The 27,064-nt window shown below is 30.6% G+C and overlaps 2 protein-coding genes across 3 annotated transcripts in view; both read left to right on the top strand.

Annotated features, from left to right (window-relative positions):
• Positions 1-7,430: 7,430 nt before the first annotated feature.
• LOC142331266 (serine-enriched protein-like) lies at positions 7,431-27,058 on the top strand. 2 transcript variants are annotated; one of them, XM_075377038.1, is made up of 3 exons: positions 7,431-7,616; positions 19,286-19,506; positions 26,763-27,058. In XM_075377038.1, the coding sequence occupies exons 2-3, from the start codon at positions 19,292-19,294 to the stop codon at positions 26,980-26,982; spliced, it is 435 nt and encodes a 144-aa protein (XP_075233153.1). In that variant the 5' UTR covers positions 7,431-7,616; positions 19,286-19,291; the 3' UTR covers positions 26,983-27,058. The 2 variants fall into 2 exon arrangements, with proteins under 2 accessions (XP_075233153.1, XP_075233154.1); XM_075377039.1 differs by having other exon boundaries at positions 7,431-7,620.
• LOC142330937 (E3 ubiquitin-protein ligase HERC2-like) overlaps positions 26,772-27,064 on the top strand; it is a 34,529-nt gene continuing 34,236 nt past the window's right edge. Inside the window, exon 1 of the mRNA XM_075376404.1 lies at positions 26,772-26,898. The gene's annotated coding sequence lies outside the window, so the exon portion shown is untranslated. The remainder of the gene's footprint in view (positions 26,899-27,064) is intronic.

Raw genomic sequence — 27,064 nt, 5'->3', positions numbered from 1 at the left:
AACAAACCCATACATAATCCTTTTTTATAGAGAGTGATATGATTATTATTTTTTAATTATTTTCATAACAATCACTGTAAGATTGTATTTTACCACATATGTTTAAAACTTCCATAAGTTGTAGCATTAACATATATTTGCAGATAGTACTCTCATGAATGTGCCTGTATACAAAGAATGAAGTAAATGCATGACATCAAGCAAAATGTCTAAAATAGAACAGTGTTTGTTCTTTTTTTTAAGTTTCTTTTCAGTAATCTTGTATTATGCTTTATTCTGTAACCATTATTTATTGTTATTGCTATGCACTGAATAACGACAAGGTTAAAATATAAAAAATAATTTCATAGCTATAATTTATTTATTGAATGCTGTGATATTACTGTATTAATTTGATGAACTGTTATTAATGTGTACTTATTCTAATCCTAAGAAAGGTTTTTGATCTTAAAAGGGAAAAAGATTTTTAGTTGCAAACTAGCCCATCTTTAAACAGGGTCAATTAATTGATAGTCAAATTTTTTCTACCAAAGATTTCTTGTATGGAGTGAACAGTGATAGTTCTGGATGTCATTAAAATCTGGGCTCTACTGAGATATAGTGGGGCATATCCTACTTGAACTCTCATAAAATTTCCTTATATAAAAATTTAGGAATAAAAGCAAACATTGTCGAAAAAACAGGGACTCTCCTCTAGGAATGAATTGCAGTTCATGTTATCTTTGAAAATTGCTGTATATTATTGAGCAGTAACAGCTCTTTGTGTGTGAAAATTGAGTTTTTTACTTCGGGTAAATCTCGGAGAGGGTTGTCATTATTTTCTGAGGTAAGAATTTGGTTTTTTGTGGTTGTGAATTTTAATGTTATCCCTATATTATTGCTTGTTTTAAAGTTTTATCGGTTTTTGGCCGATAAATATGCAGTTAATTTTTAATTTATCTTAAGCCTCTGAATTATACTGTCAATATACACTGGATTGAGAGAGACTATTATCACTGAACTGATTTTTAAATTTCATAAAATCTGAGATGGATTGACCCTTGCATTTTGTCAAAATTTAATAATAATTTGTCGTCCATCACTAATGTGTACCTCCTGCTGAAATATATTGATTGTAACTATCAGTTAGAATGTAGAAAGAATAGATAACCTTACCAATGACAAGTTTAAACTTGAAAATATTTCTCCATTGAGTGTTACACCTATCTTGCTTTCATTATAAAAGAAGACACTTGTTTCATCTGAACCTCAATTTGTTGTTCAAATTCTGCATTAATTAATTGTTATCATATAATTTAAAGCATTCTCTGCTTACATATTTGTTATTATTGTATGGATTTACATAATTGTTATAATTGGAAGTATGGGTTTTCTAAAATTTCCTAATTATAGTATTTTAAATTCTGATAAATTTATTTTTCTACCTATATTGTTTTAAGTAAATTTTTATTTAGTACCTTTTTTATATTATTTCTTGTAAATTACTTGTAATTATTATTATATACTACAAAAGATGTATTTGAACCAAAGTTTTATTTTAAGGTAATTTTTAATGTTTAAATTTTTTCTTTATTTAAAAGAAATAAATAATTTCAACTCAAAATTTTAAATTAATTAGACAGTAATGAGTGGTAATAAAACGATGTATGAAACATGAAAACAAAATAAATATAATTATGACAGCGTAAAAGATAAACAAAAAACAGTACATATCTATAAGATATAAATACCAGTAAAATAAAAATAATATCCAAACATAAAACAGCATATAAACTGATATAAAAGACTATATTGCAGTAATAATTGAAGAAATAAGGGTACCAATTAAAAAGTAGTTTTACATAAAAACAGAATATAATGAAAAAAACTGTCAAAAATTTTATATAAATTTGACAGAAGATCAAAGACTAGTTCAAGAACATATATCTATAAACTTATATCTATAAGTTTATTTAAACTTATAGATATAAATAAACAAATGTCTAACTACATAAATCAGGGAACAAATCTTTTTAGAAACAGGAGCTATTGATTTTAGAAATTAATAAATAAAAAATTCATATCTACACACTTGAAAAATTATATACAATAAATAAATATTAATTGCAATTAATGAAAAATTAAATGTAATATTCTGTAATTATTTAGTAGTAATTACTCTGTAATGGTAATTTGTAATTAAGCATATAACTGTTGAGTTGAAACAGTGTATATAACTTTTTTGGTGCTTTACATCAATACAAAGTACAATAATTTGTGGCTTTAAATTATATATTTTAATCCTTTTTATCATTGTAATACATGTAAAACAACTGAAATACAAGATATACTAGTCGACCACCAGGTTGGTCTAGTGGTGAACGCGTCTTCCCAAATCAGCTGATTTGGAAGTTGAGAGTTCCAGCATTCAAGTCCTAGTAAAGCCAGTTATTTTTACACGGATTTGAATACTAGATCGTGGATACCGGTGTTCTTTGGTGGTTGGGTCAATTAACCACACATTTCAGGAATGGTCGAACTGAGAATGTACAAGACTACACTTCATTTACACTCATCCTCTGAAGAATTATCTAAACGGTAGTTACCGGAGGCTAAACAGGAAAAAGAAAGAAGATATACTAGTCAGAGTTTCATTCTCTAAAGAGGAATGAAGTTCACTACACAGTTATGTGGTAAACGTAATGGTGTTATTTGATTTGTAGGGATGAATGTAATCTGTTTCAATAGTCTTAAACATGCTCATGTTTTACAGATTATTATAAGTGATTCATCAAATTTTAAAAATCTATATTTAAGAAAGTAGTACATATAAAATTATTGGTGATACATGAGAATAAACAGAAACTGCATACAGCTTCTTTAATACGTTTTGGTTTTTGATTTTATTATCTTCTCTAAATAGCCAAACGTGATCAGGTAACTGGCCAAAGAACTCTTATGTCTTCTGTTTTGTGAAGACCATTCTTTGTTCTATTTTGCTGTTTTGTAAACATTCATCAAAACCAACAGTACAATATACATCATATACATTTTCATAGTTGACTATATAAACAAGACCTTGTGATGTAATTCGTTTATTGTATCCACATTATAAAAAAAATTAATGTGGTAATTCATGTAATCTAATCTACATCTCTATAATAATATAATAATAAAAATTATATTTATTTCACAAAATAATCAGATTACAAAGGAAAATAAAATTATTTACAGTTGTAAGTTCTTAATACATAAATTTATTAGACATTCAACCAAACAATATAAATTAGCAGTAAGATAATAAAAGTCTTGTGGAACTAGATAATGTTACCACATATATGCTTAATTTAATATTGGCGGGTGAACATGGTAATAACGATTTGAGCTGGTGCACAGTATTCATACTCTGATACAACCATTACACCCACCGCGCAGATGATAGCAGTTCTCAGACCATAGTGGCGGTGAAGCCCCACCACTCTCAGGCTTCAATAAAAGAGTGTGCATGAGACTGAATTGTCAATTCATCGTTGACCACCATCTGGAGAAAAACAAGAAGAAGAAGATGGAAACACATTTAGATGGCCAGGAAACTTCTTAGTTTCCTGCCCGGCTAAATGTGGGACCTCCCGGCAGATGCCTATATCCCTGCCAGAGCAGCAGGCCTGGTCAACCCGCCGAATGTAATATATAAATCAAGATTAAGAGATTAGCACAGTACATAAACGAATTTGGAACTGCAGCAAACCAGCGAATAAGTGGTCAAATATTCATACATATCACACTGCAGTAATATGTCGTGTAAGTATTTATTATTTGCATAAAAAACTGTATTTATTAATAAAATAGCAAAACAAATTAAACTTTTGTAAATGGATGTATCAGGCAAATGATTAACTATGTGCTTCAATATTCCCTTGCTGAAATAGTTGCATTTCAATATTACTTACTTTTAGTTCAGTCTAATTATTATTTGATGCAGATTTCTATATCTACCATGATAAACCCAAGTAGTACAGCTAATATAAATTTCCTTCGCTCATTGGTGAGTGAATTTGTCATTGCCTCAAAGATATGCCATTTCTACCTACTTTGCCTCCCATCTTTTTTTCTTACTGCGATCTCTTTGACAGTTGTTGATTATATTTCCTTCTGGAAGTGACATTCTTAGTAGATTTTGAGTTCACTGTGATCAGAAAGACCTGATTGTCTGATTTAATACAAAATATTTGTAATTCTAGCCGAATATCTAAGTTTTTTGATCTGTCTAAAATGCACTGAGCAAAGAAATTTTATTTTTCCTGATTACTTCATGTTTTTACTCATCACCGAAGCTTTACTGAACAGCAAGGTGCAGTCATTGTTTTACATAATTTCAGCAAAACCTTTTGTCTGAATTTATTTTAAGACGTCCCATTTATCATCCAATCACTCAGTCTAATAATTATCTAAATATTATCACTCGCTCTAATAATTAAACCTTTCAGAAAACACCATTCGATGGCTAGCAATCATCATCATCAAAGCTTACTGAAATAAGATTTTTTTTCTTAAAGGTGTAAAATTAAGATTAATAATAGGCATAAATTAGAAAGTTGTTCCATGTTTATAAACTTTTTGTCAATTTAAAATGAATATTTTTTAAAAATAACTATGAATATGATTACAGCAGGATTTTATTTGTTTTTATAACTACATCACAAAGACACAGCAAAATGTCAAAAGGTAATGTTAAGTGGAATCAACTCAAAATTAAATAAAAAAATGTATTAATGTCTATCAAAAATGTATCAACATGAATATATTCAGTAAGCAGATATATCAGTCAGTCTTATGTTTTCAGAATTAGAATTTATACATTAGCCACATCATCTGTTATTGTTTGTGTTTGTGATAATATGCTCCTTTTATCAGCCACATTTGTAGAGTTCACCTTTAATTAACAGTATTATGTTTACTTGCTTTCTTAAGATTTACTTACCTACTGTTTAATTAATTATTAACTGATTTTAAAATCATTATGGAATTGTTAATTTGAATGTTTAAGTAGTTTGAAATTATATCGTTGTCATTCTTTGAATTTGATAAAAACGTACGTAAAGTCTATTTTTGTTATGCAACACAGTAATGATGTTATAACATTTCATACTGATGGGAAAACATTTTTTTTTCTTTTGTGATTGGGACAAGGAAGATAACTGTTTAAGTCATTTTAAGTGATTTTCTTGTGAGCTTCTTGGGCTAAATTGTTCAATCTGGGCTAATTTTAAAACTGATAAAATATTCTTCATATGTACATTGCAATCTGTTCAACTAGTGAACAGTAAGCAACCCTTCACATCCCAATGAGTTAAGGATGATATGTAAGACATGTAAACAAGGTGTAATCTTGTACAGACTAAGACCAGTCATTCCTGAGGCTTGTGGTTAACTGAACTGTGATTACAAAAGTAGACTGATATCCACTCTCTAGTATTCAAATCTGTATAAAAGCAAATAACTTTTACTAAAAGTAAAAGTTCATATGAGATATATTTTATTTTCAAACCAAGCCAAAAAATGTTTTGGTTTGAATTTTAAATTTGTTAAAATGTAAACCTCTGATTCCCCCCATCCCCACCAAAAAAATCAGTATGTTATATCTTACATTTTGATTTATTAAACATCAACATTTGAGAAAGAAATGATGATAAGAATGTTAGAAAATGTTACAACTTACTACACTTAAACATTTATTGTTGGGTAAAATTAACCAAAATAAAATAACACAGCTCGTATTTTCCAAAAGAAATTGAACTTTAATAGAAAAAAAAACAACTAAACCTTTTCCTAAATCATAACCTTAAAAAATAAAATGAAATAAACTTAACTTAATCCTATACAGTATTTATACAAGGAATATCAGCTGAATCAACATATCAATTATAATATTTTTTCAATAATTATTTTGAAAATCTACAATTTAACAAAGCCTGAAAACAAAAGAACTTAAAACACCTTTTTTTTACAATTATATAGTTATAAACATAACATCAATAAATATAACATATTCTGTAATAATAAAAATTAGCAATGAACAAATGTCATTAACTTAGAAAAATAAACAACAGTAATTCTTATCATTGGCACTGGCCTTTTCTGATTTATGAACATCATCATACTTATTAAATAATTAAAACTTGCATTTCTAGTTTGTTGTAGAAAAAAGGCCACGATAATATTCCAGTATAAAAAAAAGAGTTAATTACAATATAAACAAATTGTAATAAGTAATCATATAAATAGAGTTCATTTAGTAAGCAAGCTTTCTTGAAAATATTTGAGTTTCTTAGCCATTCTCATGTTAATGACTTCTTTTTTCTAATTTGTGAAAATAATATAATACTTGATTAAGAAATACAATATTTAACATTGATTAAAAATATTAACAACAGTAATAATCTAACACATTAAAATTATGTAAAATAAAAGATAAATAAACTGTCTCATTAAAATTGTTATTTTCCAAATGAAATCAAAAATTTGTGCAGTTACATGAGTCAATGACATACAATAGAAAACATTCCTGGAAGTCACTAAAATGTATATAAAATATTATCAACCAACACATTCATGTTCATTAATGTAATGTAATGTTCAATAGAAGGAGGGGTCAATTTTTAAAAGGGAATATACATTAGTATACTTTTATAACAACCCCTCTGTATACAAATTGTGATTGTATATAGCTCTGAGATTTAGAATCCATGTCATGATCAAGGCACTGCCTTACAATGTGTCCAACATTGGTCTCAAATTTGCTTCAAACATGACTCCAATGTTTATCATTGTACACTGTCTCACCATGTGTGAAAAATTCAGAAAAAAACATTTTGGTATGAACTAATGTGATAAAACGTAAAAACAGTAACATGAGATAAGCATACGAATGGTACACACACTAAAGAAATTGCCAGTAAAAATGGTAAAGTGTTATAGGAAGAGGGAAAGATATTTGAAAGGTGGAATAAGTGTATAAAGTAACAACATTGCTCAAAAGGAAGCCAAATGATCTTATAAAGGCTGGAATAAAATTAAAACTTGAAGTAGGACCAGCAAAACCAAAATTGGAAGTTTTATCAGCATTAACAGAACTACTTAAGAATTAAATAGGATTTCAGAAGATAACAAAATTATGTGATGGGATGTAGTCAGATTTTCTTAAAACAATCATGATTACATAGGATGTTGTACCGTTTCAATATTCCATTATTGTAAAAATAATTAAGTATTTCATTATTACTTAATATTCATTATTACTTATTATATCATTATTCTTAATATTCATTATTACTTAGTTATTTTAAACGTCATATTCCCCTTATTATAAATCGCGGTAATTTTTTACCGCATTCTACTGGATATTTTTTGAAAACAAAATACGTGTTTATTCAGGTTATGTATGTCGTTTACGTTGCGTCTAAAATTTGGTCTGCTTATAAGACTATTATTTTATGTAAAAGTTTCATTTATTAGTATATTTTATTGTATTAGTTGTGTGCGCTTTTTAAATGGTGATATTTATAATACAGCAATTACAAAACCGATTTCTGATATGTTATCGGTCATAAATTCATCCAATCATTCTGATTTGGAAAGTAGGTATTAATGTTTTTGCTTTAGAACTGTTTTTAATACTATCATTACAATGCATTAGATCTAATCCAACATTACTACTAATAGAAATACACATATATAGTATCATAAACTGGCTTACCTGAAATGTAATTTAGCCATAAATTTGTTGTACTAATTATTGGTTTCTGTTATGAAATTTTTTTTTTAACCAAAAATTGACTTATTCCTATACCCATTTGTTTATTTTGACAGCAATATTTGCAAACGGTCATAATGTATCAGTCATATTAGGGCACAGAATACTTTACTACCACAGAAATGAGAAAGTTTCTAAAAAACAAATTATTTAATGTTTTAGTGGCATGCACATTGTTTCATTAGTACTGAAATTAATACAGTATATTGCAAAACTCCTCCATATTCTAAGAAGTTATAAAACATGCTTTATCATCATAAAATCATTCTACTTTCTGCTTGATAAAGATGCAGAATCCGCATGAAAAAAATTCTTAATCTTACCGGTGGATGGTGAGGTTGACTGCCCTGATGATCTCTTGTGCTTCTTAACATTCTTCAGAACTCTTGCCGATCGCTTCCTTGCTCCCTCTTCTGATTCTTCACTTGCATATATTCTCCATATACCTTCAATATTTCTGTATAATACAGTTTTCTATCTTCTAAAGAAGTTGTTCCCTCTAAGTTTACCGTTTTGTTTGATTCCTGCTGCTTAACTTATATCTTAATTACCTTCTTTCTTATCATATTTACTTCCTTATTGCACTCTTCCGTAACAAAAATCCTGGTTCCCTCCAATTTATTTGTGTTCCAGAGAATTTTCAATTTTTTGTATACTCGTGAAAATAACATTACAATTTGCCTTATAAAAATAATCACCCTATATTTTTTATATAATTTAAATTATCCACAGACACTTGAACTGAAGTGGGTGGTTGAATAGATGTAAGGTATACTATATCCACTAAAAGTCTAAGAAAGAAAACAATTGATTCCATGTGTAATTTTCATCATTTCATAATGTTCTTGTTTAGTTTCCACTGTGATTTGAGAAATATTGAAAAAACTTCTGTCAAATCGTATTATAATATTATGATAACTATTTCAATTGATTTTCACTGTGTTATTATTTTTATGACATATTATAGGTTTCTGTGGTGAATTCATGTCGGGAATATCATATGTTTTCAGGAGCATAAGGCTTTATTGCGAATGCTTGAATCACTTTGGTTTGCACGATGTAGAAATAATATGTGAATTGATAAAAACCCCCTACTTTACTATACCAGGATGAGCAATAGGCTCTTAGGTATTTAACTTTCTTCTTTATTAAAATGAAATTTACATGCAACTCTTTCCCGAAGTAGTTTAAATTATAAACTGTGCCTCCATAGGTTCCTGCATATGTGATTTGAGTTGCAGTTTTTCATGTGATTTCATGCATCTATTCAAATACAAGGGTTTTTGAATGCTAAGTTAACCGTAATATTTGGGTAAATGGAGCAAGATTTTATTTAAATAAAGTTTTGAGAAAAATCCATTCAAAATATTTTTCATGAATCATTTTAGATAAAAATTTATCTATTTTGCATTGATGGCTTGCAAATTTTTGAAGCAAGTTTTAAAATATACGTACACCATACATAATCGATTCAAATATCTATAATACAGCAATTTAACTTGTTTCTTGAAGGAAATGTTGGAATGCCCAATTAATTTCAGAGGGATAAATAAAAGCTGGATGCTTTTTTTGGTAATTAATTTTTAAAAAAGGGGATAGTGATATTTGGAGTATGGTACAACTTATCTTAATGTTATCTTATGGACAAGCAACTGTAGAATGAAGCTATTCAGATTTAAAACGATTATTGTGGCAAATCTGAAGGAAGAAAGTTTAATTCCATCGAGTATCATTTATGATGTATTCAGAGAAAGAAATTGTGATTATGTTTTAAGTAAAGCACCTTAGGCTAGCGTTCATTGTTTACATGACCAGAAGAAATAAAAAAACTGAAGATGAAAAAACAGATTCAAGAAAAAAATAAAAACGCTAAAAAAGAAAAATCTGCAATGGAAAAATCATTAGGAATTTTGAACAAGGAAGCTGATGCAATCATGGCATTAGGAGCTGAAAAGAGAGTTAAAATCAAAAGAAAGAAAGAGATAACAAAATCAAATGGTTATAGGAAAAAGTCTGCTGAAACAGCTGATGAAATGGAGAAGAAGTTAAGTGCAAAATTTATCAAACTTTCTAAAAACATTTGAGAACAATCCGTATAAGCAATATAAACATTAGTGTGTGGTTATTTTTTTACCACCTTTTCAAGAAAAGTACGGTATTACTTTCAGTTACATGGTGGTAGTGAGAGCTGAAAATGAATTTTCTTTATGTTTTGAATCATTAGGAATACGAAAATATCATTCATTTAAATTGGGGTTTCATATATATGTATAGTCCTAATTTTGTGGTTTTAACATTTTGAAAACTATTGATCAGTTTTATTGAAATTTAGATTTGATGTACTGTATCTGAAATTTTACATATGAAAATTCGATGAAGAATTCAAGTTGTTCTTGAGTTATGCTCAATTTGAGGTAAAAAAAGATTGAGATTATGTTGACTGTGTAGCGGTGTGTTTCTAATTTATGCTTATACAGTTAGTCACAGTGGTGAGTGTGAAATTTGATGCTTGTATGTATGGTCTATTAGTTTATTAAACTTATGTAATGTATATTTAGTAAGATAATAGAAGCCTATCATTTAGATTTGATAATCCTTTTATAAATGAGTAGAACTGTGTTGTTTAATTTTATCATTTCACTTTTAAAAAATTTTTTTTCCTGTAGATAATCAACTTTTTATTTCTTGCATACATCTTTCATTCCAAGTCACATAACTTCTTTAGTAATTAAGTCGCTGTCTACTCTCTAATCTTTCTTTCCAGCACAATATATAGAGCCTACTTTTTTGTCAATTCTGGTGTCCAAACTTTCATTTTTCCATATTTATCTTTATTCTCAGCTCTTTCCCCGCTTTTACAGTAACTAGAGTTTTATGATGAGAGTTAGTTAATTATCAGCTAGTTAATTAGCAGTTTAAGATAACAATTATAATTACTCTCTCGTCATTATAAAATTCAGTTCATTCCCTGCTAACAGTGAACATTTGTTATCTGCATATTTAATTTCCTTTATTCTTTCTCCTTCCTTTCTTTTTTTTTTAGATGACATACATCCTTATTTCACTCTCTCCTCGTTCTTTTGTTTCATTAATTTCTAATCCAGATACCACTTACTATCGTGTGGACATTACCTATAATATTTTGGACATTTGACAAATTTTCTTCCGGTGAATACAACTGACATTTATGGTATCTGTTAAGAAATTAAGAGTAGGGAAGAAGAGGCAGCAGATGAAGGAATGATTGGATTTGAAGGAATGATGTTACAGACATTAAGAAAAAGAGGATGCTGAGGATTTAGAAGAATGGAAAATATTAATTTGTAAAGCGTTTAATGAGTGACAAAGAAGTAAAATAATCACATGTAACCTTGCTGATAAACAAACACTAAGAACAAAATGTTTTAACCACGTAATATTGGCCTATGTTTACTTTATTTTAAAAAAAACTTTTAATTTTTGTTTGGTTTTTATTTTTTTTTAGTTCTTTATATAATTCTCTGTTGACTGCAAAACTTACCCTGGAGCAGACATTGATAGCAACCATAATTTGGTGATAATGAAATGTAGATTGAGGTTTAAAAACCTGAAGAAAAGGTGTCAGATATACACATGTATATTAAAAAGAAAGATTATATTTAAAAAGGATTATATTAAAAGAAAGATATATTTAAAAAGATTATTTTTAATTGGAAATTTACAGAAATCAAATTTTTATTTTGTAAACTATTATACCAGATGCTCTCTCTCTAATGGTAATTTTTATATGTTTGCACTTTTTTTATGTGAATCACAATTTGGTGATAGGATAAAATTAGTTATTTTAAAAAAAAGTATTTTTAGCAATATTAAATCGTGTAATTAGATTTGTTATATAAATAAATAAATAAAAACTTTATTTTATTAATTTTTAAGTTAATTTACAATTGAATTTTTTTTTAGATAAGATTCTCTTTCTTATCATACGGTTTTAAATTAGTTTTAAAGTTCTGGGAATAGACTCAAATATGTCAATGATAGTTTCTGAGTGTACCATTTACTATGTGTTGTTTTATATATGAGAGCTATTTATTTTTAAGTAACGTCCGATCCATTTTCTAATACAAACAAAACTAATAAAGGTATGGTTAAAAACCTTTTTTATTTCACTCTTTACATTTTATGCTACTTTTACCTAGTTACATTGTTTGTTTAAAAATTTATCATAGTGTTTTACGAAATTGTTTATGCCCCATGTCATAGAAATCAGTCGGCTGTTGTTTGTGAAAACAACCAGTCTTCAATCATTGTTTTCACTTCATCAGTGTCAAACCACTGACCACCAAGAAACTCCTTCAGGTAGCAGAACAGGTGACAACACTCGGTGCTAAGTCTGGGCTGTATGGTGGGTGTTCAATTTGCTCCCTTCTAAAATATCTTATTAACTCTACAGTTTGAGTTGCAGAATGAGGTCATACTGCAACAAAAACCCAGATGACAGTAGGCCACGTAGGTTATTCTGTATGACATTTTAAAGCTTCATCAAAGTCTATCCCATGTACAGTCTATCCCAAAATACAGTTGCCATAATCTTGCATGTTGACATTATCTGTTTGGCTTTCACTTTGACTGGAGATGTTGTATGTCGCCATTCCATTGACTGGTGCTTGGATGCTGGAGTGATGTGAGAAACCCATGTCTCATCTCCTGTGACAAAAGTGTAATGTAAAAGTTCATCTCCTACAGTAAAGTTCTTTACTGTGCCAAGTCAAAAATGTTAAAACATCTAGCCATTCTCCTTTTGTGGTGTTCTCAGTAAGCAGTCTAGGAACTCATCGCAAGAACAGTTTTTTGAACTGCAGGATTTCAGAAATAATTTTGTATAGCACTGAATTTCAAACTTGTGGGAATATCGGTGATAAAGTGAAAATCATGAATTGCTGGTCTTCACAAATTTTTGTGCCAACTTCACGTACCAAATCATCTGTGATTACAGAAGGTCGGCCCAATCGCAGTACTTCATGGACATTGTCCTGCCTGTCTGGCAGGATGGCAATATCTAACCCACTGGGTTGGTCTAATGGTGAACATGTTTTCCCAAATTAGCTGATTTGGAAGTCGAGAGTTCCAGCAATCAAGTCCTAGTAAAGGCAGTTACTTTTATATGGATATGAATACTAGATCGTGGATACCACTGTTCTTTGATGGTTGGGTTTCAAATAACCACACATCTCAGCAATGGTTGAACCGAGACTGTACAAGACTACACTTCATTTACACTCGTATGAGTGTAAATGAAGGTGGTAATTCCTGGAGGCTAAACAAGAAAAGAAAGAAGAAGGCCAAATATCTGCAGTCTGTCCTGAAAAGAGCCATGGCCAGAAAGAAATTGTGTCACGTGCTTATTAGAGTGTACCCAAAACGCATCCTGCAAACCATTTGGGAAGAGATCATGCGTATAACACCCACCCTCTGCCTCATCCCATCTGGCCTGCCACAAGGCATCACCATGTTGTTCAATCTCTCGAATTTTTTTTAAAGTCAGCTCACCTGACTTCTTTGCAACATAACACTGTTGTTTCTCTGACGCAATCAAATCTATTGGTTTCACACCCGTGATTACCAAGATCGCCTCCTGTGAAATTGTACGGTAACCACCCGTTACTGTTAACAATATAAGGCATTGAGCCCTCAATAAAATATCCTGACAACTTTAGCCTAAATCAGTAAATTTTAGCCTATCAGCCCAAATAGGTGCCACATTTTAGCATAATAGCCTTGCACATGCCTTATACAGAATGCTCATAGTCTTGAAATTAAGACCCCCAATCAGAATTGACTACAAGTTGAATACCAGGAAAGCATTCCAGGCCTTCCCTGTGATATATTGAAGGTGCTTCTTAAATTGCAACTTCTCATCAAGAAACACCTGAGCTACTTTTGAACTTCAACATACTTTATATGCTAGCCTTTCTTTGAAACATGGGCTAGCCAACTCACTGCCAAACAGCATGTGAGGAGCATCATCGTGGTCTTTTCCGTGCTAAACATCATCTTATGTTGTTGACCCACACAGCTCAAGCATCCTGAAGCCTGAGTTGCTCGGAGCTAAACCTCTCTCCGTAGCCAATCTGACCTAACTTAAAAAATAGCCCTCATTTATATACATATAACAGCAATATTATTTATACCTTTTAATAAATGGTCAGTTACATTAAATATACATTTTTTTTATCATTATTACCAACTTACAAAATCTAAATTATTTTGCAAAAAGTAATAATGTTTGGATTTTAGTAAATGGTCAGCTGTAGTATATCTAATGTAGCTGACCATTTATTAAAATGAAAACATATTATTAATGACTGAAAATATAATTTAGAGATTTAGGAAGTTTTTAATAATGATAAAAAGAAAATGTACTCAAGAAATATTACATTGATGTATATAAATATAAAATATGTACCATCACAGAGTACATTCAAAGATGATGATTTAATTAAAAGCATAATAAAAATACAATATGGCAATAATGACAATAGAACGAAGAAAATACTATGTTTTAGATATTACATCATTCCAGTACAGGACAGTAGAAATTGCATATACATCCATAATAATTTTTAAAAGAATACAATTTTGACAAATTATAAATCTTTTAATGTAATTATAGAATTCAGTACCAACTAAAGAGGTGGAATCCCATGATTCCATTGATATAGCTCTTAACAATTTCAACCCTGTTGAAATTGTTAAGAGCTATATAAAACTCAAATTTTAGATTCTAATCTGATTTCATCAGTTTATTTCTTTTTTATTCAACATATCACCAGCGAATTTTCCTTTCTGTGTACTGTTGCCACTTCTCAGCTTTTCTTTACTTTATAATAGTAGTTTTCTATCTGCATTTTTTAGTGAATTGCCCTTTGGTTCTTTTTTTCAGAAATGCTGGGTCTGTTATCAAGTTATTATAAATCCTTTAAAATGTATTTACATATTAAAACATCTGTAGAAGTACTGGTATTTATTCACCAAGTATTGTTGATGTTTTTATTGTGGGGATTTCTAATAATACTCTCTTTAAAAATGTAACTTGTTCATTTAATATTTCCTTTTTATGTAATCTATTATTTTACTTTTATATTTGTGTAATATCTTGTTATGCAGTCTCTCCCATTATTATTGAATTAATTGAAAAATTTCAGACTCTTTTGTGTTAAAGATTAATAGTGGTTGTCTTCCATTATCTTCCCCTAATATATTTTGTCTGTATTTTTATCAAAAAATTAGATTAGCTTTAGAAAAAAAATATTTAAGAAATTCTTAATTAATTTACATTTAAAAAAAAATTAATAAAAAATGTGCAGATAGATAAATTTATAAAAATGTCAAAAATAATTTTTATAAAATGTTAAAAAAAAATTTGCCAATTGAAATGATTAAATTAATGAAAGCTGAAATTGAGGTAATAATATTCGAAACATTGAATACTGGCATTTGAACACAATTATTTATTGTGTAGGCCAAAAAGCAGAAATACGAGGTGTGTGAGAAAAGTAATGACACTGACTTTTTACTTACTAAAGTTTTTATTTTTTCAAACAACAATATTATCCCCTTCAAAGTAGTTCCCTTGGGCGGCCATACACTGACGGAGTCATTGTTCCCACTCCTGATAGCAGCACTGGAAGGCTTCAACTGGTAGGGCTTTTAACTGGTCGGTCACAGTCTTTTGAATGTTCTCTAGAGTTCCAAAATTATGTCCTTTTAAGACACGTTTCAATTTCGGGAAAAGGAAAAAGTCACAAGGACTCAAATCAGATGAATAGGGTGGGGGGGGGGGGGTTGAGGAACCATAGGAATGTGTTTTGAGGTCAAAAATTCTGTGATTGAAATGGTCGTGTGACACGGGGCATTGTCATGACGAAGCATCCACTTGTCTGCAGTGTCTGGTCTCATGCGAATCACTCTTTTCCTGAGCCTTTCAAGGACACTTTTGTAAAACACTTGGTTGACAGTTTGTCCTGGAGGAACAAATTTTTTATTCATGATACTCCTACTGCTAAAAAAGCAAATCGGCACGGTTTTGATTTTTGATTTGCTCATTTGACATTTTTTTGGTCGAGGAGAGATGGAGTGTGCCACTCTACACTTTGCCTCTTCAGGATTGCCTCTTTCAGGATCGTACTCAAATATGCAGGATTCATCACCTCTGTTCACACGATTGAAGATTCTTGGTCATTGTCAATCCTCAAGGAGATCAACGCACACGTTTCTTCGATTGTCTTTCTGTTCCGTTGTGAGGTTTTTCGGCACCAATTTCGCACAAACCTTTTGCATGTCCAAATCGTCTGTCAAAATTTGATGTACGGTGAAATTTAACTGTTCACTCATCATCCTTATTGTTAAACGATGGTCTGATCTCACAAGAACCCTCACACACTCAACATTTTCGTCAGATTTTGAAGCTGAAGGTCTCCCTGAGCGAGGTTGATCTTCAACGTGTCCTCGGCCTTCCAAAAATGATTTGTGCCAGCGGAAAACTTATGCTCTTGATAAGTAATGTTCCCCATAGGCCTGTTTCAACTTTTCAAAGGTCACAGTTGTGGATTCCCCAAGTTTAACACAAAACTTGATTGCACAACTTTGCTCTAAATTCTGATGCCCCATTTTCGTAACACACAACAAAAGCACAACTTCACTGATGGCGCTGTCAAAAATAATGTATTGGCTGAACAGAGTTGAAACTCGTACTGAGCATGTGGAAGGGATGAACAAACCGGTCTAGCACAGACCGGTAGACACTGCATTGCCAGATCGCTCGCAGTGTTACCAATCTCATTGCTTTTCTCACACACCTCATATCTCTAGAAAGAATTGCTTGAAACTTATTGCGATCATCAGTTTTTATTTTTCTACGATAAGAATTTGCACAAGTAGCTGTTCAGAAATTCTCTTGCTACTTTACAGTGCATTTTATTTTTAGCTGTACCTGTACTTCTACTTTTTGAGTATGTGATACTGTTAGTGGATCAATGAAATTCTGCATTCTGTGAATGGTAGTGTACATAATTCCTGTTCAAGTTACATATACCATTTGAAATTTTTTCCACTGGACAGAAATTATTATTTAACCTGGTACAGTGTGCTGTACTATAATCAGCAATATCATATCTGCAGAACGATTATCTACTGCATCATGAAACCTTCTGTTTCATGGCATAGCTCTCCGAACAGCAATTGCTCCTGAGGGACTTTTCCTCTTTATTAATAAAGACTTGTTGATCTCTACTGTCAGACCTGGGCTGCCAGTTACACAATTTGATTTTAAAAGCTTCTTGGCACACACTTCCCATAGATAATTTTTCCAGTCAACAGCTGTAATATGGTTGATATTTAATTTGTGTTCACAGAATGCCTCAGTTGTCATTTCATAGTTCCATGAATAAATAAATAGTAACATTTTATCAAGGCTTAGTTTAGAGCCCTGCAACCATGTATCAGACTGGACACTTATATTGTGAATAGGTACTGCCTTTTCTTGTATTGCCACCATTCTCAGTCATTCAAAAGATTTTATGCCATGACGTGCCCTTGATTACACTATTTATCTTCTGGTAAAATACCAAAATGTTGAAACAGACCAAATGCAATTCATTTTATCTCTTGATAAAACAAATAATTCATATATATTCACAGGAAGATTTGTAGCATTACTGAATTGTAATTACTACAACGGTGATAATGACAACAAACACTTCAAATAACTAAGATGTGTGGTGTAATTTTAATAATAAATATCAGTATTCGTACGTAGTACAATGATCTAATCAGAAAGTATGAACATGCTTGCTAAAATCTAACATAATCACCTTAATTGCACTAACCTATTGATGGGGGACTACCTTAAACGCTCAGGAATGAACATGAACATGAGTTATAAATTTTATTAATACAGTCGTTTATATGTGCAGCAATAAATGTAATATAATTCATGGGGTAATGATGTTCTATAAACTAGCGAAAGGATAACTGAGGTTAACCTAACATACATTTTTCCTAGTATAAAATATTTCTGCTTTTCTATTTTATTAACTCTTTCACTACTTTTTTTTGGAGTAGGCTAAATTAATTTTATACTTTGTTTCAATTTTTTATCCCAAAACTGGTTCCTCACTTGCACATGGATTTATTTTTTGGTTTGTGGAATTACACAGGTGCTTCGAATCTTGCACATGGAATCTGGAAATGGAATTTTGTAGTATGAGAAAAATTTCATGCTTGACTGGAATTTGAATCTAGGACCTCTGGATGAAAGGCTTTCTTTTTCCTGTTTAGCCTCTGGAAATTACCATTCAGGTATTACTTCAGAGGATGATATGTATTAATGTAAATGAAGTGTAATCTTGTACAGTCTCGGTTCGACCATTCTTGAGATGTGTGGTTAATTGAAGCCCAACCACCAAAGAACACCGGTATCCACGATCTAGTATTCAAATCCATATAAAAATAACTGCCTTTACTAGGACTTGAACCCTGGAATTCTCGAATTCCAAATCAGCTGATTTGGGAAGATGCATTCATCACTAGATCAACCATCGGGATGAAAGGCTGAGATGCTACTACTTCACCATATGATCTATAAATTATCAACAGGGTTGAATTCAGCAGTTTTCCTAGCCTGCCTAAGAAAACTGATATTATTGTAATTCTTGAGATTATTTGCTGTTTTTGAAACATAACAGAGAATAAGATCTTGGTGGAATACCCTGATTTTCTTTTCCAAGGGCAGAGCTCTGTTTTAGAAAATCATTATATATTTTTTCTAAATTCATCTTCCCTTTGATTGAAACACAATGAACTCCTTCAACAAAAAAATGGCCCCAAAAAATTTGTTTTATCAGGTGTTTCACAAATAAAACAAATGTGTTTAGAAGAAACATATTCTCCATCATCCATTCAAACAAACTGCAGACATTTTCCTTCCTCAGTGAAATGAATTTCTTGGGGAAAATCAACCGTTGAAGAATCTTCAAAAGTCTAGTTTATGTATTTCTTAGCCCATTGTAATTTCTTTTTATCATATATACTGTTAGCGGTGAATTTTTCAATGGATGATTCACCTTGTTCTAGCCACTTTTACATGGAATATGGAATAGTTACACAGTTAAATCATGAATTTCAACATCAATGCCAAAACTTGATTTTTACCTGATTTATTGACCATTGTTTTACAGCACAGTCAATGGGCATGCAATGAGATTATAAATAGCTGGTGACTATTGTGGCTGCTTTGAATTGTTATGGCAACCAGTTAACTTTCAATGACCAATCAGATGTTAATTTTTGGATTGTCCCTCATACGTTTTGAAGGCTTTTAAATTACCCTGGCGATGAATCTTTGAAGATTTGAAAGAACTAATCTAATTAAAAACTACATAAGTTAGTGTTAACATCTTAAAAAATTATCAGGTTTTAATTTTATTGTAATAATAATTTAGTTTTATTTTGCAGTTTAGGATGCCTGAAGTGCAGGTGGTACCAAGCAGTGTAATGGCTGAAGCTACTCTGATGACAGATGAGCCAGATCTTAGTACGTTTGAAAATAAAACTGGTTTAGCTGAAGATATGAAATTTTTGGCTAGCATGCCAGAATTGTGTGACGTTACATTTCTTGTTGGTGATACAAGAGAACCGGTTTGTGCTGTAAAAGCTGTGTTAGCAGCCAGAAGCAGGTAATTTCTAGTTTGTATTTATTAATGTTTGGATGGAAATATACAGTAGTGAGTTTATGGACATCATTTGTTCAAGAATAACAGATGAATTTGGAATGTTTGCTATTGCATTAAATATTGAAGCTATAATTTTTGTTGTCATCATTGAAATTATATGCATTTGAGTTTGAATCCTTATAGAAACCAAACTATCCATCCAGTTTCAAAACAAATCACATCAAAATTTATTCTACATTTGATGGTTTTAGACTTTTAATTTTTCAAGATATATTTTTACTGTGAGTTTGGAAAATGATTATCTTTCGTGTCTTTTGTTGATAGCTAGACGTTGATCATATGGTATTAAAGAACTATTGCACCAATCTTACTCAAAGTTTTATGTAAGCTAGTCCATTTTTTTAACTTATCACTTATAACTTTTATCACTCCTTAAATTTTAGATCTATATCTTTAACTGATTATGAGCTGTTATTCAATTTATAAAACCATTTTTTTTTTCAGAACTATATGACTTATAAACGTTAGTCAGAGCTCTGTGCTTTTGTTGTTATTTTAAATTGACCAGTATCGTATTTTATAAATGTTATTACTAACTTAAAATTATTTTTTATAGATTTTTATATATAAATTACTTTTAATTGAACTGATAAAAGAGGAAATTAAGTAATATCTAAAAAAATGTAGAATGTAATTGTAGAATGTAGAGTGAGGTCAGGAGTTTAGGAAGTGTACTTTTAACAGTCTTATTTCAGTGCTGGTGAAATACTCAGAACAAACATTAGAGCAGTGTGCTGGAGTGTTATTGTTGTGAGAAACCATAAATTTAGGCACTGTTTTTAGATTGGTTTGACAACTTTAGGCAGGCATTCCTAAGTATACCACTCCCCTGTAACTGACTTCTGAATTTTTGACACAACTCGTTCTAAAATTTCTTCACTGATTTGGATTCTCAAACAGCCAATGGCAGGGGGTCCCCACATATTCAAGGTATCATAATGTACACCAAGTTTCATCACATATCACAATACTGTTCACGTAGGGATTTCCTGTTTTCAAACTTTTTCAGCATTTTATGGCACTATGAAAACGTGACATGCCATCTGATCATTGGTCAAGTTATGCGCACCCAAAGGGTACAAAGGTTCCTAACATGAAGGTGATCTCGCTGAATAGCATGAACTGTGGGTCCGTTAATGCCCAAGGACATCTCGTTTGGTTGTAGACAGGTATGTCTGTCTGTCTCAAGTATATTTTGTACTTCAGCAATGTTTCTCTTCATCACAGACAAAGATGGTCAACCTTGGAGAATTCTCTATGCCAAAATTTTTTCTTTCAAACTTTCGGTACCTCTTAAATATTGCTGTATGATGAGGATAATCCTCTCCTAGCATAAGGGTCATTTCCTCTGAACACTGATTAATAATTAATCCATGTGCAAATTTGTACTGCAAAAGTACTCTATTCAGTTTTTGACCATGGTGAGATCATTACTAGTTTTCACTAATACAGCTAAAAACCAAATGACAGTGAGGCAGTAACTAGACCAGGTATAGTGCGGGTTGGGACTTGTCTAAACACACCCTAAATTGTAACTGCCTGTGATTGATTCGTTCTGTCATATTGCAAATTTCTTAGTCTCTTTGTATTCCTGAACAAATTGCTAAAAGAAACAAAAGTAAAATAATAATTCAAAACTAATATTTACTGGTATGTGGTAGTATAATATATGAAACTTGAAGAGGTATTGATGTGGTAAGGGGCTCAAATCGCCGATATTTTAGTATTCACTTATCTCTGGTCAGTAGTGTTATGTTAGATCAAAAGGTTCCATTGTCAGATTCACAATGTATTATTGTGAAATTTCTTATAGATGAGGGTGTCAAAACTGTATAAAATTTTGACTCGACTGCATGCACACTTTGGGGATGTGACATTGTCACGTAGGCAAAACTATGACTAAATTAAGAAACTGGGTAAAATAAGGTTTGAAGCTGTAGAAAATGAGTCACAGTTGGTGTTCAAGGAATTGTGACTGTTCAATCCATGATCAGATTGAAGATGATTGACATTTTATAGTATAAAATTGTTTCGGCGGATCTGTCAGGAATGGTCATTCCATTATCACAAAGCTCCTTGGGTTCTACAAAGTATGTTCCAAGACTTTTAACCCAAAATCAGAAACAGGCCCTAAGAAAATTTGTCAAAGGCTCTTGAATCGATTTTGACAAGAGAGAGCCAATGTTTCACATCAAATAATTGTTTGTGATGGATCCATCATTACATTCTGAAGTATGTAGTGGAATAGGATGGAGAACCTGTCTGTAAAGGTGAAGTGTGTCAATCAGCTGAAAAAGTTTGTGTCTCCATCTTTTGGGAATGGAAAAGAATATTGCTCTTCAATTTTCTCCTCAAATGTCACATTCAAAGTACAACGTCTGACACACTGCCAGCTTTTGGACAAAATAAAAACTGTCTACATGAACTAAAAGTGCCATTTTGATTCTCCTTTACGATGATGCCAAGCCTCACACAGCCGATCTCAGCACTCGGGATAAAGTGGATGAAATTTACTGGAAAACCTTAAATATCCTTATACTGTCCAGATTTATCCCCCTGTGTTTTTTATTTTGTTCAGGCCATTGAAGGAGGTACTAGGAGGATATTGATTTTAGATTGATAATGAAGTAGGAGAGTTCATTTGCATTTGGTTTGTGATGTTTCCTCAAATTGTTTTTCCCACAAACTCACCAGACATTGGTAAAATGTGTAGAACTACACAGATTACATAGAAAAACAATAAATATGTTTTGTATTTTTATTCTATATTAATAAATGTTAAAAATAAAAGTATGGTTTATATTTGACTGACCCTTGTAGTTAGTGTATCAAAATAAGTAAGATAATATTTCATGACTAGTAATTTGTTGGATGTTTTACGTGTAGGTCAGGAAGTGTTTATAAATAAAAAAAGCTGACAAAGTATTGCATGACTATCCCAGCTATGTTGATCAAGTATAACTTATTAAAAAGTATAACTTTTATTAAAGTAATGAAAAAAATTGCTTCTCATTTTGGATCTGGGATATAATATAGGTGCTGAAGCTACTTTAATTTTAATAATCTTTAAGTGATGAAGAAAAATATTTAAAAAATTTTGTTAATATTAAAAATTAAAAGAGTTTGAGCGAAAAAAACCAAAAAAACAGCATGTATATTTTTTAGAGGTTAGGAATAAATTTTAAGAAAATGTTTTCAAAAATATTCATATAATAGGTTAAGTTTAAAGAAATTGTTTAAGTAAAGTTTTCTTCAACTCTAACAACATCCCATTCATTAAATGCTAAAATAAGAACTTTTTCTGCAGTTTAAGTCCAGGATCTATGGTTTAAAAAAATGTACAGTTTTCATGATAGCTCTATTTATGAAGTTTAAAGTTTCAAAATATGTTTGAAATAAATATTTAAATCAAAGGGAGATAGAGAAAAAGAAAAAAACATATTTTTCAATTTTAAGAGGTGGGGGTTGATCCTTAAAAAAAATTTTTTGGATTATTTATATATGAATATGAATTGTAGGTAACAACAAATTTGGCTTACTAAAGTTCTCAAAAATGCGTCTGAAGAAAATCGAAATCTGTTTTTTTTTTCAATGTCCACCCACCACCTTAAAGAATTTTGAAAAAAAAATTAATATGGTTGAATGCCCCATATATAGAAATATTTGAACCAAACTTGATGAAAATCAGTTTGTTCAATCCTGAGATACAAGACCAAAAGCAATGTGATACACATAATACTTATGTACATTTTTTGGTCTAGATGAAATAATTGGACCCTAAAACATAAAAATTTGTTAAAACCTGATACCCGTTCTTTGCATGATCATCATACTTTCTGCTTTAATGTTGCTATTCTAGCTATATTTACTGGGAGAATAACTCATTATTACATATACGGGTGTAATACAAAGTTCTCCTGGGACTTTTAATAATCTATTCTTCTCATGAAAATAATGGAAAACGTTCACCTAAACTTACATTCTAAAACGCTTAGTTTGCGAGTTATGGCTAATGAAAGATTTCACTCAGATTTTAGCTACCCAGGTGAAATTAGATAATACTGAAATTTTTAGGACATTAATTGAAGACTTATTGATTTCTTATGGTTTTTGACCTGAAAAATCGAATAAAATAAGTCCCAGAACCATATCTGCAATAGTTTTTGAGAAATAGGGGTGAAAACCAATAAATTGGTGGATCAGTCACGAAGGTCCACATACCTGGCCACCAAGATTGCCTAATCTAACACCTTTAGATTTTTCCATCTGGACATGGATGAAAAATATTATATATAAAACAAAAATACATTCTCATGATTAATTGTCCGCATTATGGATGCGCTGAGAAACTTAAGGACATCCCTGAAGAATTAAAAAAAAAAACACTTCTGCAGTACAGAATCGTGCCAAGAAATGTAAAAATGGCAGCGTCATTTTTGAACAATTAATATAAACTGGTATGTATAATACGCTTTGGTCTAGTGTACTGTTTCTAAATAAATTTTGAATATTTTCAATTTTTCTTTGTTTTATTCAACTTATTTTACCCCATTTTATTCTGAATTAAATTCTCTACAAGTTTTGTTTTGTTTGTTTTATGTGTTATTACCCATTGGGCAAACTTATTATATGTCAAATATAAAAAACAGGGGCTTTCCCCCAATTTATTGGTTTCACCCTATATTTCTCAATAACTGTTGCAGGTACGGTTCTGGGACCTATTTTATTTGATTTTTCAGTTCAAAATCCATAAGAAATCAGTAATTCTGCTCCTTAATTATCTTCCTAAAATTTCAGTACGACCTCATTTCACCGGAGTAACTGAAATCTGAGTGAAATCTTTCATTAGCCATAGTTTGCAGAGGAAACATTTTAGGATGTATGTTTATGTGAACTTTTTTTGTTATTTTCATGAGTAGAATAGGCTATGAAAGTCCCGGGAGAACTTCGTGATACATTCTGTATGTTTAACTATCATGTTTGAAAAAAACCATTATAAATTCATGCTACTATATTATTAAGTAACATAATTCCTTAACTTCCACAATACTAAAGTCTTGCTTTTCATGTTATTACTGTTTTTGTTTAATACTTAAAACATGTCCCTTGTGAATAACAAGACATTATTTGTTCTTGAATAGCAAGTCAACTAATTTAGTTCTACTCCTTTGGGAACATTCGTTTGTCTTATTTCAAAATTGTGTTGTAGATTATCATCCTTTTCTAACTGTTATTTTTTCCCTTATCTAATGTATTTATCTTCCCTTGGGGGCTCTGTGGATTCTGACGACATGCACAAGGGAGCTGTGCTAAGATTTTAATGACTAGAGAGAATCATTTCATCTAATAATTTATTTCATTGACTACAAATTGTATACATAAAAAACATCAACTAACATAAATACATAAATTTTATGTACAAAAATAATTATTCTTATTATTTTAATTCTTAATCATACTTAAAAAAATGAATGAAATAATTGAATGACAAATAAATAAAAAACAAAGAATTTAAAAAAATAATTGTCTTCAAATTGTTTATTTAGACAATGTAATATTTCATTTAAAAAAAAATTTTTGACTTAATTGTAAGGGGAAAACTTACAATGGAACCAACATAGGAATTATTTCTAGAAAATAAAAATCATTAAAACTGGTCCATTTAGTGAAGTGTTAAAGCTTGAACACTATTAACACATACAGTGGTGCTATTGTACATCATGTACCAACCAACATGCCTCATTAAAACCATATATATGAAACCTTATGTACTAATAACATTCCTAATATTGTACTTTTTTCAACTTCAGTTTGTTCTTTATTTCAAAGTATATCACACCTTGTAGACTGTGCCTGTTAAGCGGCATTACATCAGAAGTTTAAACTGGGGGCTAACATCTGAAATATCTTAGGCAACAATGTCCTAACATCTTACGATTTCTTAAGGCTGTGCATCTGGATTCAAATATTTTGTTTTTGGCTTTTGACTTGCGTTAATAGTTGTTTTAAACAACAAAATTGTTGTTTTGAAACGACAATTTTGTTGTTTCATGTTAGATTTTTAATATTATTTTTATTTCGCACTTAAGATACCGCATAGGTGTTTTAATTTTTAATCATTTACTATAGTAATTTTGTGTCTGGGTGCTGATAACATGTTGTGCCCCCAAGAGAAAATGAAATCCTTGAAATTTTTTGATTGAAAAGATGACTAAATGTGAGGAGAGTAATGTCTGACTAAAATGTAAGGAAAATTTTAGAAAACAAAAGAGGTGATGAAGATTGTGATAATAATAATGAATAGAATTTTGGCTACAGAAGTGATAATAATTATGATTTGGACAGTGACAGTAAGATTGAAAACATTGAAACACTTACTTCAGAACAAAGTTCTAACAACAAAGCTATTAAAAATATCGCTAACAAACAAAATTGGAGCACAGACTACTGCTGCTTTTGATGACCAATCTGCTCAAAATTTCCAGATAATGTTTAATGGCCAGTTAAGTCATTAAATTTGAGAGCTATCCCATTTGCCAGGAATACTTTATATAATCTTATAAATGTACCAAATGAAGAAAAAAGTTAAATAATTAAAAACAAAATTATAGTACATAAACAGATCTGTTATTTATTATTAGCTGGTCAGAGCTTGTTTCACTTGCTATGTCTTGCCATGGGGCTTCGCCACCTGGACCCCTACTGTGTTCATTGCTTGTGAGAATAATACTGATAAAAATTTTCTTTAATAAGACCAGTGGTCCAGGACCAATGGTTTTTTATTTATGATTTTTTTTTCTATAAACCCTTACTACCACAAAAGTAGGTGTGCACACCATAACAAAAATGGCCGTTACAGGTAAACTACTTAAATAAAAATAATAATTTCAAGGTCCTGAAATATATAGAAAACAAGTGGGTAAGTTTCAATTTTTTTTTTAATTTGTCAAGCAATCAGCTTATGTTTTTTTGGGTCACTTCAAATAATTTTACCTAGTTACGGAAACATATTTCCTATTGCTTCGAGAATGACCAATTGATATTATATTTGTTTTAATTTAAGTCATATTAACTGATTTTAAAAATAATTTAAAAAACACAATGGTTGTGCTTATCATATAAAAATAATAGCGTTTAAATTCTGCTTAGGGTTGCATTTTAGTTATTTATATTTTAATTAAAAATATGTTATTTTACAGAGTGTTTCATAAGATGTTGTACCAAGCACCAAGTCCACAACGTAAAAAAGAGCCTCCACCCAAAGAGAATAAATTAAGATTATTTCTTAAAAGAAGCAGTGAACCTCTTTTGAACCTACAAAATGCTGCTCAGCAGGTCTGTTTATTTATTTACATGTCTAATGTACTTGTAGTTATTAATTTTAATATTAATTGTAGTGGTGAAATTTACTGTTTATAAAAAATTAATTTATGATTTTTTTTTGTAGATTTTTAATGCTTTGATTGTTTTTTGTTTAATTGTTGGTTCATTATAGGAGTTA

The sequence above is a fragment of the Lycorma delicatula genome, chromosome 10 (assembly GCF_047948215.1).
Source record: "Lycorma delicatula isolate Av1 chromosome 10, ASM4794821v1, whole genome shotgun sequence".
NCBI classification, from domain to species: Eukaryota; Metazoa; Arthropoda; class Insecta; order Hemiptera; family Fulgoridae; genus Lycorma; species Lycorma delicatula.
Note: the sequence above shows the minus strand (reverse complement) of the source record. Positions and strands in the feature narration are given on the sequence as shown.